Source organism: Lethenteron reissneri, chromosome 36 (assembly GCF_015708825.2).
Source record: "Lethenteron reissneri isolate LAM-NWPU_2019-01 chromosome 36, ASM1570882v1, whole genome shotgun sequence".
Taxonomy (NCBI): Eukaryota; Metazoa; Chordata; class Hyperoartia; order Petromyzontiformes; family Petromyzontidae; genus Lethenteron; species Lethenteron reissneri.
The window spans coordinates 11,695,304-11,712,948 of record NC_083814.1 but is presented as its reverse complement, the minus strand read 5'-3'; the positions used below and the strand labels follow the sequence as shown (position 1 = coordinate 11,712,948).

The 17,645-nt window shown below is 49.7% G+C and overlaps 3 protein-coding genes across 4 annotated transcripts in view; 2 read left to right on the top strand and 1 right to left on the bottom strand.

Annotated features, from left to right (window-relative positions):
• The first annotated feature begins 619 nt into the window (after positions 1-619).
• On the top strand, positions 620-4,508 carry UBXN10 (UBX domain protein 10). The gene is made up of 2 exons (XM_061566128.1): positions 620-731; positions 2,823-4,508. Exon 2 carries the CDS (start codon positions 2,855-2,857, stop codon positions 3,752-3,754), a length of 900 nt encoding a protein of 299 aa, XP_061422112.1. The 5' UTR covers positions 620-731; positions 2,823-2,854; the 3' UTR covers positions 3,755-4,508.
• A 3-nt stretch (positions 4,509-4,511) lies between these two features.
• Positions 4,512-13,259, bottom strand: ALG3 (ALG3 alpha-1,3- mannosyltransferase). Of its 2 annotated transcripts, none has more exons than XM_061566127.1 (10): positions 12,928-13,259; positions 10,721-10,820; positions 9,781-9,928; positions 9,508-9,668; positions 8,948-9,068; positions 8,073-8,278; positions 7,759-7,831; positions 7,225-7,370; positions 6,508-6,698; positions 4,512-5,663 (listed from the first exon to the last, which is right to left on the bottom strand). In XM_061566127.1, the coding sequence occupies exons 1-9, from the start codon at positions 13,160-13,162 to the stop codon at positions 6,524-6,526; spliced, it is 1,365 nt and encodes a 454-aa protein (XP_061422111.1). In that variant the 5' UTR covers positions 13,163-13,259; the 3' UTR covers positions 4,512-5,663; positions 6,508-6,523. The 2 variants fall into 2 exon arrangements, with proteins under 2 accessions (XP_061422111.1, XP_061422110.1); XM_061566126.1 differs by having other exon boundaries at positions 4,512-6,033; positions 12,928-13,258.
• Positions 13,260-14,861: 1,602 nt separating this feature from the next.
• EEF1AKMT4 (EEF1A lysine methyltransferase 4) overlaps positions 14,862-17,645 on the top strand; it is a 48,840-nt gene continuing 46,056 nt past the window's right edge. The window contains exon 1 of the mRNA XM_061566318.1: positions 14,862-15,382. Coding sequence (XP_061422302.1) covers positions 15,199-15,382 — 184 coding nt within the window. The 5' untranslated portion in view covers positions 14,862-15,198. The remainder of the gene's footprint in view (positions 15,383-17,645) is intronic.

Genomic DNA, 17,645 nt, shown 5'->3' with positions numbered 1-17,645 from the left:
TCTATGCGTGTCTCTATGGGTCTCCATGTATCTCTATGCGTGTCTCTATGGGTCTCCATGTATCTCTGAGTCTCCATGTGTGTCTCTATGGGTCTCCATGTATCTCCATGTATCTCTATGTGTGTCTCTATGGGTCTCCATGTATCTCTATGAGTCTCCATGTATCTCCATGTATCTCTATGGGTCTCCATGTATCTCTATGGGTCTCCATGTATCTCCATGTATCTCTATGTGTGTCTCTATGAGTCTCCATGTATCTCCATGTATCTCTATGGGTCTCCATGTATCTCTATGGGTCTCCATGTATCTCCATGTATCTCTATGTATATTTCTATGGGTTTACTATGCGGTCCATAGTTTGGGTTGCATGGCCACAATCGCACGGCTGTCGCTTGTAATGCATGATACATATACACACACAACGTTTCGGGCAATGGCCCTTTTTCATAGCACAATAACAATTTTATCTTGGTACAATGTTAATATTGTGCTGCGCGTCACTCGCTCTTACATCTCGTAGTCCGCATAAGCGCGGCGCGTGCGCGAGTAATTTAATTATTTACGTATCTCTCTCGTGATTGGTCGCAATCCCCCCACCCCACCCCGCCCCGCCCCTAGCGGGATCGGGCGCCCAGCCAATGGGAAGGCGGCCTTGGGCGCGACCGCGCTGGGATTTCCAGAAGCTCGAGCGGCTGTGGCTTGGCGTTTCCTCGTCGCGTCTTCGTCCTCGGGTAAATTTTTTTTATAAAAACAGCACCGAGCGAGAGAGCTTTCGCTCGCCCGCCTATGTGCCTTTCATCTTCACGTTCTCACAGTTTCGCCTCTGGAGCTGGCGTCGTAATTGCGTTGGTTTTTTCGATATTTCGCGCGACGCGGCCACGCGAAGCCGCCGTTGCGATGGCAACGTCCTACGCTTTCCTACTAGGCCGCAGGCGTCTGACGCCATCGGCATTGTTTTTAAAATGATTTATTTTAATTCTTCGTGATTTTTTTGTTCGCTATATTTTTTTTCTTGACAGGTGAGTGGATTTGATGTTTTATGCACGAGGAAGATATATTTAGGGGTTGTAATGTTTTTTTTTTTTAATGAATGGATTGCTGCACGAGTCTTGTACAGCGATGCATTGTGCTATTCAGAAGTGGCTTTTGATTTACGGATACTCTTAGTGAGGTTATTACTTTTTTTATACCTTTATGTGTCAATCTCATGCAGTTTCCTATCCTTTTAAATACGGTGACAGTTCGGAGACAGTGCTACGCTTGGTCGCAGAACACTCGACGGTGTTTAGGGAAAAGTTAAGTAATGAATTTGTAGCGGTGATGAGCAGAAACAAGGAATAGCATGCAGCATACATTCTCATTCGCCCTCTTAACAGCGTAACATCGACTCTGTGAGGCGTTCTTATGGCTTAGATACCTTTATATAATCGTCCGTTGAGACCAAGTCACTTTTCCAATTAATGTGTAAACACCATGTAGAAAGTATGATTTTTTTATACTTATGATTTATTAAAAAATCTATAAATATTAAGTAATACACAAGGGTGTCTGCAATGTCAAATATTTCGTAAAAAATTGCATTGAGATTGTCCAATAGTGACTCGTAACATAAACCTTAAACTTGAATGACACAATCGAATGTTTAATGCAGCAGAGGCACAATATCATTCGACATGTCAAGGGAAATTATCCAATGAGGGTTCACTTTTGATAAGTGACATACATTTAGAAGCCTGCCTTAAGAGCCCATTCGACAATAAAATTTCCATAAGAAGGAAAATATATAAGCCATATTTCGGAAAACAAGCTTAATTGCCCATCTGCAATGGTTATTTTTTTAAATCTGTACTGTGAAGGGCTATTACCAATGTTTGAAATGGCACTTTTATTTACGAATAGGTTACGTTTTAATATTTTAATATCTGTGCATACGCACGATTGTCAACACAGCATAGTATTACAAAACATATTTGAGTACATTATTAGGGTGTGCCAATGAGCTTAGCAGCTCAGTTCATTGGCAGTAAAGGTTTTGAAATACGAAGTGTTTTTTAATAGACATTTGGCACGCTGTATTGAACGGATTTTTGTTTTCACTTTACCGATGGTTAGGTGGAGGGTGGGTTGCTTTTGTTTCTCAACATTTGTTGGTGCCTTAAGTGGTGTTGAATAACATTCATTCATGCGAGGAAGCCACCACCTCCACGTTAAGTGAATTAATGAAGGGGAAACGTAAACAATGGGACGCGGTCTGCATGCCAGGCACCAAGCGGGGACGGTGCAAACATTGCTTTGTTTGGATGCGGGTGGGTGGGGGGCAGTGTTGCGAGGCAAATATATCGGGTTACGATTGCACTCATAAACCCTGACCAAAGTAATGTTTCAGCATGACCCTGCACGCACACACTTGATAAAATAGTCCACAGTTCAGGTTGACCAGATTATAGGGGCAAGCTAACCTAGGGAAGAGTTTTTTTTTTTTACCAATCTAATCGGCAGCGACGGTTATTACTTTTTGAAAAGTGGCATCTGATTAAAAGTGGAAGATAAATGCTCGGGGTGGAACGAAGCATCGATTAGTGTTGATTTAAATTGTCAGAAAAAAGACTGGTCCATGGAAGCAAACGTCTTTATGGGGTGGCAACTTCCCACCCTACCTGATAGAGTACACGACAGTGAAATAATTATAGTCTCCAAGCTGGCCAAATTAAGTACATGTAATATTGTTTTGATCTTAATTCATTGGCGATTAAACTCTGGCGTCTTTACCTTCCATCTCATTCTCATCGTCTCGCTCTCATTGCTGTTGTTTCTCGCCATAGCTAGGGTAGCCTGATGCAAGGAAGCGGTTGCCATGGCAGCAGCATCACCTAGCAGCAGGCCACGCAGCCGGGCCGGCAGCAGCGGCTCCCTGGAGGCCGCATACAATGCGAGGCCACCGCGGCCGCCCTCGGCCAAAGGCCGTGTGCGCCCGTCCTCATCTCACGCCGCCGGTGGCGCGGCAACCCGTGGCAGCATTGGCGGCGACGGCCTCACCGATGGTTCCGCTGTTGCGTCATCTCCCCCTTCCTCTCCTCCTGGGTGGTTCCCACCATCGACACCGCGCTCCGAGCTGGCGGGTGGCCGGGCTACCCCGCGGCCCCCCTCGGCCGCCCCTCGGCCTCCATCAGCCCGGACCTCCTACGTGGGGGGCGGTACTCCCGTGGTCCAGCGGCCCACGCTCAACCGCTACTCCGTGCTGCCCGCCATCCGGGGCGGCCGCAGCACCGACGATGGAGATGAAGGGGATCCCGACGAAAGTCGCCACCAACACGACGCCGAGGCCGGCATTGATGCACTGAGCCTGAGGGGCGACGAGGAGCCCAGACCGCATGGTCGCCCTCTCTATCGGCAGCAGCAGCAGCAGCAGGATCATCAGCAGCAGGATCATCAGCAGCGGGACGAAAAGGAGAGCGGGAACCCAGTGCCAGGCCTTTCGTCACCATCGCTATTGCTGGCTGTGCGTCTGCCGTCAGGAGAGCGTGTCGAGCGGCACTTCTCCCCGGACGAGACACTGTCCGCGGTTCTGGCGTTTGCGCTGTCGCGGCGAGGCAACGACGGGCAACGGGGGGAGGAGGAGACGGCAGTTGTGGGGAGACGGCGCTGGGTGGTGGGAGCCGGACGTGCACGTTACACCGACCTGACCCGTTCGCTGCGAAGCTGCGACGTGCGGGACAGGACACTGCTCTATCTGTTCTTGGAAGAGGACGACTGAGGGTATGCGGTGGTGAAGAAGGAAAACTAAACAACCACCATTGCGAAGGTTTTTTGCAGTTGTGCTGTATATAGTTCGCAGACGTGTTTTTGTGCAGCATATCTGACGTTCCACTCCACATACTGCGAGCTTCTTAAGTTCGTCTTTGGGGGATGAGAAATGATTGCTTATTCAATTATCAAAGAATCTTCTTGGGTTCACGACGAAGCTCCCAGCACGTGGAGAAAAATGTCAGACGTCATGCCAAACAACACGCGCGAGAACCCGAAAATACATTGGAGGGCTAAGACACCGAGCACCATTACCGCCGCCCTCCCCAGCGTGTGTCGATGCAGGCACCAGACAAGCTGGGTTGTGGCCACCCACAAGGTGCTGAAGCCTTGTTCACATTTACAGTACTTTAAAAAGAAAAAAAATTCAAGATAATTGCCAAGGTTGACGATTGCCCTCGCAATTCAAACTCATACCGTTTGAAATATCGTTCCGTTCGTCGCGTTGGGTGACCGCGGCATCTCTCGAGACTCTTTGCAGAGAACGCAAGCCGTGTGGGCAGTGTCGCGCTTTGGTTACCGCCACGGGCATTTGGTACGACGACGAGCGAGGGGGCAGAGAAATGATAGAATGGTTGTGCTGTGTACATAGCGGTGAAAGGAATCTAAACAAAAAAAATATCGTTAGTTACAAATTTTTCAATCTCTTATTTTTTATGCGATTGTTTACTCTGAAATAAATTTTACACGATAATGCTTCTAAACTGTTTATGGAGTATCGTGTGCTTTTACGGGACAATGGACTTCGTAGCCCAATGGATGCTCAGAGAATTACAATCATACATCTGAGCCAAGACATTGCCATGCCCTCCTGATGCCTGCAGTGAATAAGAACCAAACTATGATATGCTGGTCTCAAGACATCGGGTTTGGCCAAGCAGGGCCAGGGGGTGTGGCTTCTCATGCTTTTATTGCACGTGACGTCAGTCGTACACGGAGGACACAGCGTCACGTCATCTACACGCGTCTCAACTTGTTAATTCGTGTGACATCCGTGTCATGACTCGCATTCTGCAGTGGAAAAACAATCTGGCACCTCTTGAGCTGCACCAGGTTGGCTCGGCCCAGTTGTACAATGGCAGACAGCAAGACAACGGTACATTTTATAATTGTCCGGCTTTTGATTAAAAATTAACTTCATTATCGATGTGCAGCCATGCCAGTGTGCTGCCTCTCGCGAGTCCCTGAGTGGAGACGCACATTTATCCGTCTCGTTCATTTAATTCCAGTTCGCACATCAACGGCGACTAAAAATCCAGTGAATACTTAGGGTTGCAGGGAACGTGAATTATCATGACAAGTCATGACTCACCAGCCTTTTGTTTTTCAAGAGACATTTTCAGACATCGAGGAGACAAGATGGAGTCATCGATTAAGCTCCATTTTCAAATTTACACAAAACTACCACATTGTGTGCAGATGTGCATGCAAATTAGCACCTCTGATGACAACATTCGTCAGATGATGCATCTGATGAAGACCGTGCTGCAGTCGAAACATTTCACTTGTTAGATAAAATTCTGCTTTGCCCCACCTTGCGCAAAGGTGGACAAATGCTATGCTAGTTTCAAAAGTGCACCTGTTTACTCGGGTCAGGAGGACACTTTTGGCAAAAGAAAAACACTATTCAATGACACCACCATGATTGTAGCTGCAACAGGCTGCCCTGCAAGTTTCCCGAGTACCTTGCAAGCGTACACGCAATGTCGTGTCGCCACTCCGATTTGTTTTCAGGTTGTACCGTGTGTTGGGTCTGCATGATATGCAACGTTTTGCACTGGGCGCTTGAGTTCTTGAAGCAGCTCCCAGAATACGGAGTGAAACGGTGGATATCGTACTGGACCAGCAAGCGGTACAACCTGAAAACACATTGTCGAGAGCTGTACAGCACAACAACGAAATAGTAGGCAGCCACATTCTCAAGCTGTAAATAGGTTTCTGTCAGGCTTGGTTGCCCGAATGGCCTTAAATGTTCCACATTGGAGTAAAACACTGCCGGGGTTGAGACACGGTGGCTATCGTACATGTTGTGGTTTCCTAACGCCGCCTTGTTTTACTTGCATTAGTGGCGTAACATGATTGGCGTGGGCCCTGGTGAAAGGGAAACAAATTAAATGGGGCACCCCATCCAATTTCCGCCCCAAAACGTCGTAGCTCGGTCCCTTGGGCGCCCCGGTGCCGTTGTCCGACCTCCACACTTGTTAGCTACTCCACCGGCTTGTAGGGAACCTGTGACACGCAAATTACTGCAATGTAACCTCAGATTTACCAGACGTTGGAAGTTGTCTTCTTTAGTTTTCATCATAAGTGTGCCATGTATTATGTTGGCAGTTATCACAAACAAGAAAAAGCCAATAGTGTTGATGCAAGACTACCGCAGCACGTCAACAGTGGGCTCTTTTTTAAATTTCCTGTTTTGTAATTTAATAAATAAAAATCAAACTTAAGGACCTGTGCTTTAACAACAGTGGCACACGTCATCTTACGTTTTGTAATCACATCACAGTCGTGAACACTCCTTCCACACAAGATGAGAAACTTTAAAAAGAAAAATATACCCTGAAGAATGACGGCTAAGCGACACCATCCAAAACCCTCAAAGCCCTTATGATATGCCCGCGCGCTGGGCGCAGAGGCATTCAGGTGACGTAAAAAAACACATTGAAACAAGACCTATCAATGGGCCAAGTAGGTGAGGCTTACGCAAGGCTTCTGAACGCTAGGACGTCTTTGCATGGGTGGTCGAGGTTGCGGGATCTGTGGGGAGCGGGGGCGGAGGCGTTGGCCTCAGCGTGAGCAGGATGAGCACGTGACAGACGTGCAGGGCGAGGGAGGAGATCTCTGTGGAGGGGTACGTGTTCCACGCCAGCTCGATGACGCCCAGCACAAGCACCCTGCGGTTGCACAAACACCAAAAGCCGTCCTTTAGCCTCGTTCAGACATCTGAGACGAGCGCTGTCCGTAGAAAAGCGTTGCCGGCGAGTCTTCGCTTTTTTTACGAAAATGGTAAAGACGTTTTGTTGGCAAAGTGTTTTCTATTAGGCGACGGCGACAATGCAATCAAGTCGACGAAAAATCGTCGCGCATCGTGCGAAACTCGTATCCCGATAAATGTATTGTGAAATTTGATATCGTATCCCGAAAAATTTGATTTCGAAAACCCAATATCTCTCCTATACCTAAGCCCTCACCTTGACTGTCACCATCGGTTAGTGTTGAGGCTGCAACCAGTGTTCATTTAGTGAAGGAATATAGTGATGAAAATATTTGTCAACAAAGTCGTTTATTTTATTTCATAAAAAATTAACTATGACTTGGGGCAGAAAGTGCTGTTAGCGAACACCTACTCAGGCCGGCACTGCGCACGAGCCCCAAACCAGCACAGTGGGTGCATGTGCGCTGCCCAGGCGTGAGTCTCACCGCAGCAGCGGAGCCACGGAGCCGAGAGGGCAGCACCAGACCAGGAAGGGCAGCGAGTGGAAGTACCACACGTAGAACTGGTAGTGCAGGGACCGCGCGAAACACACGCCAACCAGGTTGGACGAGAAGAGCACGAACGCCATCTGTGAAGCAACGCGTCAAGGACGACCAACGCACGGACAAACTTGCAATACACGACGACAAATCCAATCATGTTTTAAAAGGGAATAAACGGCACTTAATGGAGAAAGATGGTGCATAGCAGCAAGCGGCACTGTTGAAAGTGTATAACAGGAAATACCTTTTTTGATTTGAGCAAGATAATCGGTGGGATGGAATTCCACAGCTGAGTGGCATGTAACAAGGTGGCTAAGCGCAGCATGGATGAGAGAGGAAACTTAAACTGGTAGAACGAGTTCTTGACATGGGCAGAGGAATCCAGGCGTGAAGTCCACGGTCGTAGCAATTAAAGGCTGACAAGGAAGCGACTGAACGATGGAGAGCGAGAGACTGGGGTGGTATCGGAAGGATATGATCGTCGGTCATTGGGTCACGCTTCTTTTTCTTCGTGGGCGCTTTGAGGAGACCTAGGAGGCCTTCCCCGGGCCTGGCGAGAGATAAAACACTGTCACAACCCGCTCGGCGACACTTCACACAAGTACACCATGACTTATCAGCACCGCCCTGGCGGTCGTGGGTGACACGAAACAGCCTGGTAGACAAAGTCCTCACCGTGGGTGGAGGAATGAATGAGTGAAATTCACAGGAAACAATAACCAAGGTAGTAGCTGATACAAGAGTGATAAGGAGACCAAAGTGCCCCCCTCTCAGACTCCTGTCCCCGTTACCGGCTCCAGTGACGGTGGGCGTAGAGGAGCAGCACGGCGAGGTGCGCGGCGAGCAGAGCGGCGTGGAATCCGCGGTGCAGGAAAAGCCATTCGGGCAGCAGGCGCCAGTTCACGGTCCACTCATACAGGAAGCTACGCCCGAGGTCGAAGGCCCTCGTCGCGTAGCCCAGCGGGTTCGCCAGTAGGAAGGGAAGGCCCAGTACCACCTGGGTGAGAGGGTTCGGGATACAAACCGCCCCCTTCATTGTCATCATCATCAATCGATGGCCTCCTCGTTTTGAATTAAGTCAAGGGCGTCTTTAACGTCAGCTGTGAGGCATGCGGTGCGAAGTAGTAGTAATGTTATTAGGGTTAATACACCAGCAGTATTAACCAGGCAGCCTGCCATTGGAAGCCACTGCAGCTATGCACTTTTAAAACTAGATTGAAAACTAATTTCTTTAAAACTGCTTTGTTTTTATATTCTTGGTTCTTTCAGTAAAGTCACGTAGAAGGGAAATAATAAAATAATATAAATATAAAACAATAACACAAGCAATCATCATCAGGTGTGAAATCCACAGCGAGAAAATTTTCTTGCTGTGGATTTCACAGTCGAAACGTCGTGAGAATTTGAATTGTTTTATATTTATATTATTTTATTATTTCCCTTCTACGTGACTTTACCGAAAGAACCAAGAATATGAATCCCTGCAGTCACGAAAGCTTTAAATCAAAATTTGCTTTGTGTTTAGTTTGTCGTCCTTCCCCGCACCTCCAATTAACATGGTTGGCTACATACGGTGCGACAGAAGTTCAACGTAGACACACACATACGACTCCGCAACGTGCGGCGAACGCGCTAACCGATACCGCCGGTGCCGGCGGCAGCTCGCCTGGAGAGCGGCACACACGGCCAGGCGCGGCACAGCACGCGCTGGGCCCAGCTCCCGCAGCAGCACGAAGAGCAGCCCCGGCGCAAACAGCAGCACGTTCATCTTCACCGACACGGCAAGGCTGCGGGAAACAACAGCAGCTGTAGCATCAGCATCGCCACGTTCATCGACACACACAGCCCAAGCCGTTGTGAACGATTCGTGGACACTCGCAATCTAGATCCCCCCCCACGTCCCCGGCTTCCGGCCTACGGATATTGAGAATGTCAATACGATCATTGACATTGACACAGCCAGGAGTAGAACCACACTTGTTGTGCTCATCTGCTTTTGTTCCCGCTTTCCCAGTCGGTGCCTGCTGCGTCCGACCCGTATGTCACAGACGGCAGCGTGCGGCGATTGAAAACCTTCTCAAGCGTAGTCGACGTTCATCATCAATTATCGCCACCGACAGTGCCAGGCGATGGCAACAGCGGCGCAATCGTGTCGACGTCGCTTAATTGGTTGGTCGCTCGTTCGTGCAACTGGCAGAGCGTGCGAGCGGGCGGTGGCGCGGATACCTAAAGACGAGGCATCCCAGGGTCCAACGGCGGTCCAGCAGGAGGTTGACTGAGGCGAAGAGGATCGCCATAGCGACGGGGTCGTTGAAGAGGCGCAGCACGAAGATGGAGTGCACGCGGTACGAGGCGCAGCACATGAAGAAGAGCGCGTAGGGTGGCACCTGGGCAACGGCACACACGAGCGTGACACACCGCCCTTCAATCCATCCACCTGGTCAAACGCCACAATGCTGGTAACCGTCGCGTATCGCAGGTCGCGCGTCGCGGTCCCACCCGTCGGACACGCGCGTAGATGCGGAAGACGAGGACGAGGGTGACGAGGTAGAGGACAGCGAAGATGTACTGAGCCCTGCGCACGTCCACGCCGCGCTCCGTCACGTGGTACAGCAGCGAGTAGACATACACGAAACCCGCAGGGTAGCTGGGTGGGGGGGGGGGGCGGCGGGAGAGCGAGAGGATGGAGAAGAGAGGGGAGAGGAAGGGAGAAGTGGGAAGAGGAAGGGAGAGGATAGGATGGCAGCAGGGGAGAGGACAGGATGGGAGAGGTGATTGAGAGGGGAGAGGAGGATGGGAGAAAAGGAGAGAAGGGTACAGAGCGGAAGGGAGATGGGGAGAGGTGGAATGGCGTGGAGATAAGCGAGTACAACAAGGTGATGGGGAGGGGGGGTGAGAGGAGATCAGAGAGAAGAAAAAGGGAAAAAGTGAATGTGAGACGAGGCAATAGGACAAGGTTGGCAGATATAAGAGTGCAGGAGATAGTTGGGATAAGGAGAGAAGGCATGGTATTAGTCGAGCTACCGATAATCGGTAGGCACATAATAACCCAGTTCCTCCACTACATTAACAAAGCCATTTTTCACTGGCACGTCCATGCCAAGCCAGTATGGCACACTAATAATGTGAGCGATTTTCCACTGACTATTTGCAGTACCGAGCCAGAACCAAAAAGCGATACGCGGGCCATGCAATACCTCTAAATCTATCTGGCTCGGGGCCAAGCGGGGCCAGGGGCAAGACCAATTATGGCGTCCCCTACACTCGTCTCGACTCGTTCACCGTGTGTGATGTCAGCGGCATGGTTTGGGTACTGCAGTGGAAAAACGACCGGGCGCCTCTTGAGCCGTGCTGGGGCTGGCTGGGCACGGCCCGAGCACGGTTCGGTTGTGCCGTGGTAACAGCGGTGATAAGCGTCGTAGCAGCAGCGACGACTCACACGAGGGGTCCGGTGCCCCCCTGCAGTTTCATGTAGTCAAAGGTCCCGTTCATCACCCCCTCCACCTCTTCCATGTACGCTCTCCAGTCGATCTCCGTGTCTGCGGCACAAAGGCATCGGACGTCAGCGCACGGAGGACGTAACAAAATTGAACGACGGATCGATTACAACAATAATGATGATGATACAACGTGTAACGCGCTGCACAATCTTTCCACGGACATAAATGACTGCGACTCTGAGGTGCGGAGCCAAGCTCAGGGTGGAAGAGCTGGGGCCTTTAAGCATCTCTTAGAAGTCGGTGTGAATTGAACGCTGCTGCTGCTGTGAATGTGCAGCAGCTGGATGATGATGACGATGATCATTGCCGTGTTCCAGACCGCGGGGGGGGGGGGGGGCTGCAGCAGAGAAAGGACGCCGGCAGTGACGGGCCTGCTCTTGGGCGTTAAGAGATTACACTGGTCAACACACTTTTTCTGGCATAAGGTATTCCAACGGTTGTAAGGTAATTTGGGGTGCTGATTCCAAATCTGGCATCAGTTTTTGTCTATCACATCAGGTTTTTGAGATATCAAATATTGCATTTTCAATAAAAACTGCAGAAGAAAAATATTAAATAAATGTGGATATCTACATAAAATGATATTATAAACACACTATCCTAAAAATACAGCACCATATTTTAACACTAAAAAGCAGTCACGGACTCGCAACAACTTCCAATCATAAGTGACAGAGTTAATTTCGGGTAAAATCAATGAAAATGGGGGTAAATGCCGATAGCATAAAAATAAGATGTGATGGAGCAAATCTGAGATCAGATTTTTGAATCAGCACCCTGAAATTACTCTAAAACAGCTGCAAAAGTCCAGGCCAGAATTTTTTTTTTGTTGACCAGTGTTATCGACAAGTCTACATGGGCCGAAATCAGCGACGCGTCACTCGAGAGCCGGCGTGTTTTACAACGGCAGCGCCATGCTTCGGACGCAAGGATTGACAGCCGCCAGACGCTGTCAACGGCCGCCACTCTTTGCTGGTCGAAGGGCAGCAGCTGCCAGGGAGCATCAGGGACCCACGCCGGTTCCTTTCGCATTCTTCAGGGGATCAGGAGGAGGCTGGAACCGGAGGAGGCTAAAACGGTTCGGACACACGGACGTACGCGGAGAGAGTGCTGCGGTAGTAGACGTGGGGTAAGAATAGCAAAGTCAGATGCGTATGCTGCTCCTTCTGCTGATGCTTATACCCCCCCTCCCCCCACAGAAAGCATAAATAGCAATGTCAGTGTGCCAAAAGTTTCACCGGATTGTAAGGACGGAGCACAAATCAATGCCATCATTGTCATCGTCGCCGTCATCAGCCACGGCCAATCCACTGCCGGACGAAGACGCCGCGTCTCACGATTTCAAGATGAATTAATCCACCCAGCGCCTGCACAATAGATTATTTGATCACTCCCATCTCCCCCGGCGGACCTCCTCTCGGATGGATGGGACCTGCCATTCAGTCGTTAGTCACACACGTCAGACATTACCCCTGGTAGTGATGTACCCTGCCGGGGGGGGGGGGGGTGAATCGAACTCTCCAAAAACACTGGATTGCAAGTTCACAGTGCCGACCCACACTTCTGCCCCCCACCCCCAGTGCACCTCCCACGCCCCCATCCCCCCAGTGCCCCCCCACCCACCCCCCAGTGCCCCCCCACCCACCTCCAGTGCCCCCCACCCCACTAGTGCCCCCCCACCCCCCAGTGCCCCCCACCCCCCAGTGCCCCCCCCCACTCCCAGTGTCCCCCCACCCCCAGTGCCACCCACCCCGTGCGCCCCCCCCACCCCCAGTGCCCCCCTCCACCCCCAGTGACCCCCTCCACCCCCAGTGCCCCCCACACCCCAGTGCCCCCCTCTGTCTGGCTGTCATTTGTGACCAGGTCGATTCTGAAAAAGCGAATAAGCTCAGTGGGCCTTACCTGGTCAAGTAAAAACAATGTTTGTTTTATATTATTTGTAACCTACTCTATTTGCTTACCTTCTCTAGACTTTACACTCCTATCGTGTTTTTGGTTTTACTGTTCGTCGTTGTAACGTCCTGGGCCCCCTACTGCAAAAAAAAGAGCTTTATAGTTCATCGGATTTCTCTTCCTGCAGCAGAATTTTTCTGATGACATCTCATCTCCCCCCTACCGCACCCCCCCACCCCGGCCCGCTACTCACAGGGCACTGCGCGGATGATCCACGCGTTGAGCAGCACCTCGGCGAGGAGCAGAGCCCCCCCCAAAAGCCACGTGCAGTCCGGCTCCGTGAGCAGACGCCGGCGGTCACGCCACGCGGCGCGCACGCACGACGCGAGGCCGCGGGGAGACCACGCGGAGGAGGTGGACGAAGAGGTGGACGAGGTGGAGGAGGTAGCAGGAGGAGGGCGAGAGGAGGCGACGCGCGGGGGAGCCATGGCCGAGGGAGGGCGCGCTCTGTGCGATGCCCCCCAACGCAGAGGGAAGAGAGACGAGAGAGAGAGACACAGGCGGACTTCGATTCCGATTCTTGACATCGATTTCATCCGCGGTTGATTTTAGTTGGATCGATTCTGGCGACGAATCAGTGTCGGTTAAGTTGGGGTGTGAGTAGCGACGACTTTGGGGCCGTCCATAAATGACGTCACACAAATGACGTCACACACCTAGGGGGTGAGGGGGGGGGGTCAGACATTTGTGACGATATGTGACGGGGGGGGGGGTGAGAAATGTGACGTCACATCAAATGCGCAACTTTAAATAAATATAGACACCACGTTCTACTTAATTAGACTTTTTAGTAAATGTTTTCTCCTACAACATCAGTGTAGCACCACATTAAATACGCACTACAATTACAATAGTTTAAAGCGATTTGAAGCATGTTTTATTTTTGGGCGTGGGGGGCAGAGCTTTGTGACGTCATATTGGAGGGGGGGGTCTGACTTTTTGTGACGTCGTGTGACGATGGGGGGGGGGGGGTCAAAAATCGTCCAAAATCGCGTGACCTCTTGTATACCAGGCGAGGTAGTTAACATCTCACCACGGAGAGAGACACATTGCAAACTCCACATATACAGCAGGCGTCAGAGTCGAACCCACGACCTCCTGTATACCAGGCGAGGGAGAAAGTCATGTAGAAGGGAAGTAATATTTTATTATTAATAATAATTTATTATTAATAATTATTAATAATAATTAATAATTATTATTAATAATAAAATATTACTTCCCTTCTACGTGACTTTACCGAAAGAACCAAGAAGATGAATCCCTGCAGTCACGAAAGCTTTAAATCGAAATTCGCATGAATCTGTTTGATGAATCGATCCAAATATCTGAGACACTCGATTGAAAAAGTGTCCGGTATGACTGTGTCGTCCGAATCGAATTTTAAAAATGTAATCTCCGAATTGAATGGAACGGATCGATTATTGGTTTTGCTCGAGGCGACCCAATCTATTGATAACCGCGGCAAGATGATGTCGAGAAAGTTGCAGCTGCTCCGAGATCGAACGTTATTGTGAATCGATTCGATAATCGAATCGCGTGCCAGCATCGCAAGATAGAATCAATACCACGGTCTCGGTGGTGAGTCTCCATCGTGAGTCGTGATCTATCCACTGCTGGATGAAGCTCCCCTTTAAATCACCACCTTCCACTTCAATTAAGTTTCATAATCAAATCTGCAGTGTTGCATGCGCATGAATCCGCTGTGTGACTTCAAAATAAAAAAAATATGCGACGTTTCGGGTAATGGCCCTCCTTCATAGTACTTTTTTTAAGGCCGCACAGTGTCATTGATGAATGTGTTTAGTTTGTTTGAATTAATGTGTAAACAACCCTAACGAAGATCCCCCTATAGACTCTTAGGACAAGCGCTTTTAGTGAATAATATCACCTAAGGTTGGCGTGGCACACGATGGGGCGGATGACCACCACCCCACGCCCGGCCTACTTTGTCTTCCCGGAGCCACTGTTGATTACACAGCCGCATCAATTACTCATTTAAGGCTGAGTCGACCTAAGAGACTCACAACCACTCACGCATGACGCCACGTGGAATCGCCACGCCGAATCGCTTTCTGCGCATGCGCAGTCGTTTGGCTTGTTGCCCAATGAAAATGTACCATCGCTCGAAACGTCGCTTATTGTACATTCTAGTTGTTTTTATTGTTACTTTAAAGCCACGGTGTGATTGACGACTGTGTGTTGAGGTCTTTAATGTTTAATAGCGATCGTAAGGAGGTCGATGCGGAAGCGGAAGTGGACAGTACTCACAACAACGTGCGTAACACGTGGCCGCCGGCAACACGTGCTCGAGTGATTGGTGGTGGTGGTGGCACTTGCTGCCTTAATTGATTTGGTGGGTGGGTGGGTGAGGTGTGGACAGGGTAGTGGCGGCGATTGCTTGACCGCTTAATTCTCTCGTACAAAAGTTATCGATCGATCGGCTTGTACGACTGTAGTAGCGATGGACCTTTCGCCCAGAGATGGAGCGCGTTTTCGTGAGCGCTCCTACTGGGACGAACGCTACTCGAACGGCGAGGAGGTGGTGGTGAAGGAGGGCGAGCAACGTGAGTGGTTCGGAGCTTACGCGGCACTCAAAGAAGCGCTACCCGAAGATCTTGACCGGAGCGGAGCCATCCTGGAGCTAGGTAAGGATGGGGAGGGGAGGTGTCACTCGAAGCGGAATTTCCAAGGCTCAGTCTCGGTATGGCACACGCTGTTGTTCTTCTACCGCAAGGTAAACACGGAAGGTTGGGCCACAAGGTTGGTCGAACGTCCGCCCGACGTTGAAATGCCTACTGGGAATAAAAGGCGTTGTAAATTATCCAGTGGCAGTGATTGTGTGAGACGTGTGGCAGCAAGGCTGTAGTTTGCAGTTGAGCGTTTTTAAGCGGCGTCTTTATTTGTGGATATCAACAATAACCCAGTAAAACACGCAAACAACGTTGGTCCGACATTGGTTGACGTTGAATTGACATAACACCAGATGCAATCGTAAAGTTGCGGAGATATCGCCAAATTCGATATGGTGTGACGATGTATCACGATGGATCCTCGGTGTATCTCCTGTCTCTCTCTCTCTACTCCCCTCTTCATCCACGCGGTGTCGCTGTTACCTCGGTAAATGGCTTGGCACGTTGCAATTGAGACATCCCACTTGGGGGGGTGGGGTATGTGTGTCATTTTGAGGTTTTAATTACGTTCTCATAATCATAATATATTGTTTAATTGTCATCATAATTGTTACATTCACATAGTTCACCTGGGAAATCTGGTGAGTTGAAATGTTTTTCGTTTGCAAGACAGGGTGTTCAGGGTAAACTAAAATATTGGTATTCGTATGTTCAACTTCTTTTGAACCTGTCACCCCCTGGTTCCTATGACTCCGAGTCGGCACCGACTAAATACATAAATAATAAACCACGGTGGCGAGATGTTAACTACCTCGCCTGGTATACAGGAGGTCGTGGGTTCAATCCCGACCCTGACACCTGCTGTAATATTTGGAGTTTGCGTGTCTTTCTCCACGTGGTCGCATGGATTTTTCTCCGGGTCGTCCGGGTTTTCCTTCCACATTTCGAAACATATGTTGAGAGTATTTGGCTGCTATACATTTCCACATAATCCACTAAGTTGAGCTATCATTTGTGACCTGGTCACTTCTGAAAAAGAGCGATATAGCCCAGCGGGCCTTACCTGGAAAAAAAAGAAATAATTAGTGGGTTTTTTTAGTGAAAAATATAATGCAGTGAAGACCCCATAGCTTCCAGTCTTCTGTCACAGGAAGACCACCAAAGGGATATAACTTGATTTATGATTGATGTCTGGGTCAGATCGCGTAGAATCAAATGTGTGTTGTAAACCCTCCACCCGACACAGTCAAAAAAAGTTGCCACGTGAACAGACGTGCCGATTAATGACTGCTTAGTCATTCTAGATTTGAAGCTTTCGTGACTGCAATGATTCATATTCTTAGGTTTTTTCGGTAAAGTCACATGACTTTACCGAAATAACCTAAGAATATGACTGCTTAGGCACTTAACCGGTAACGTCGGAGAGCAATCCACGCGGTTAGTCAGAGTTGTGTAAAATGTCCTTCACCCTAGAATCGAACTTCTTTGGTAGAATTCCCATTTCCAACCAATTCCTTTGGTAGAGTCTCCTGGTAGCAGAAGACATCTGAAAGCGGTGGCTCTACGAACTTATTCATTAAACATCTGCAGACTCTTCCAGGAGAATCCTCCTCCGCTCCTGAACTTCTGAACATCGGGGGCCATAGGATCCAGGGGGCAGGCAGGACTCCACCATATTATTTGTGTCAATGTTGACCGTGATGGAACTCATCACCGTATGTATGTAACCGTATGTATGTATATGTATGTTGAACTTCTTTCGGACCGTACATAGCCAACCGTGCTAATCGGAGGTGCGAGGGAAAGACAACAAACTAAACACAAACAGTTCGAAAGAAATGTTACCGGGGCGTGACTACGACCGAGACTGCTTAACCAAAGACCAGAGCGTGCCCGTGACTGCCCGTGACGGCCCGTGACAAGACGGAGTTACCGAGTCCCTACGAAGTGAAGGCTCTGACTGAGATAATCCAGTAGTGCCTACTCGAGGTCCTCGTGACAGCGGTGTACCGAGGAAGACCAACGCCTAGTAATTGGCTCCACAGTACGTGCACATACATATGTTGAACTTCTTTCGCGCCGTACGTAGCTAGATTTATAGAGTTCACCGCTTTTGGCTGAGCTGATAGCGGTGACGGTGATAGGCGGGCATGAACTCCTCAGGTCAAGTCCAGATTCCAGATCCTCCCTCCTTTTTCACCTCTGCCCATGACTCGCTGCCTCCTCCTCAACATTTATGTGCCACATTCTCTTGTGCAGTGCTGGTGAGATGAGTTCG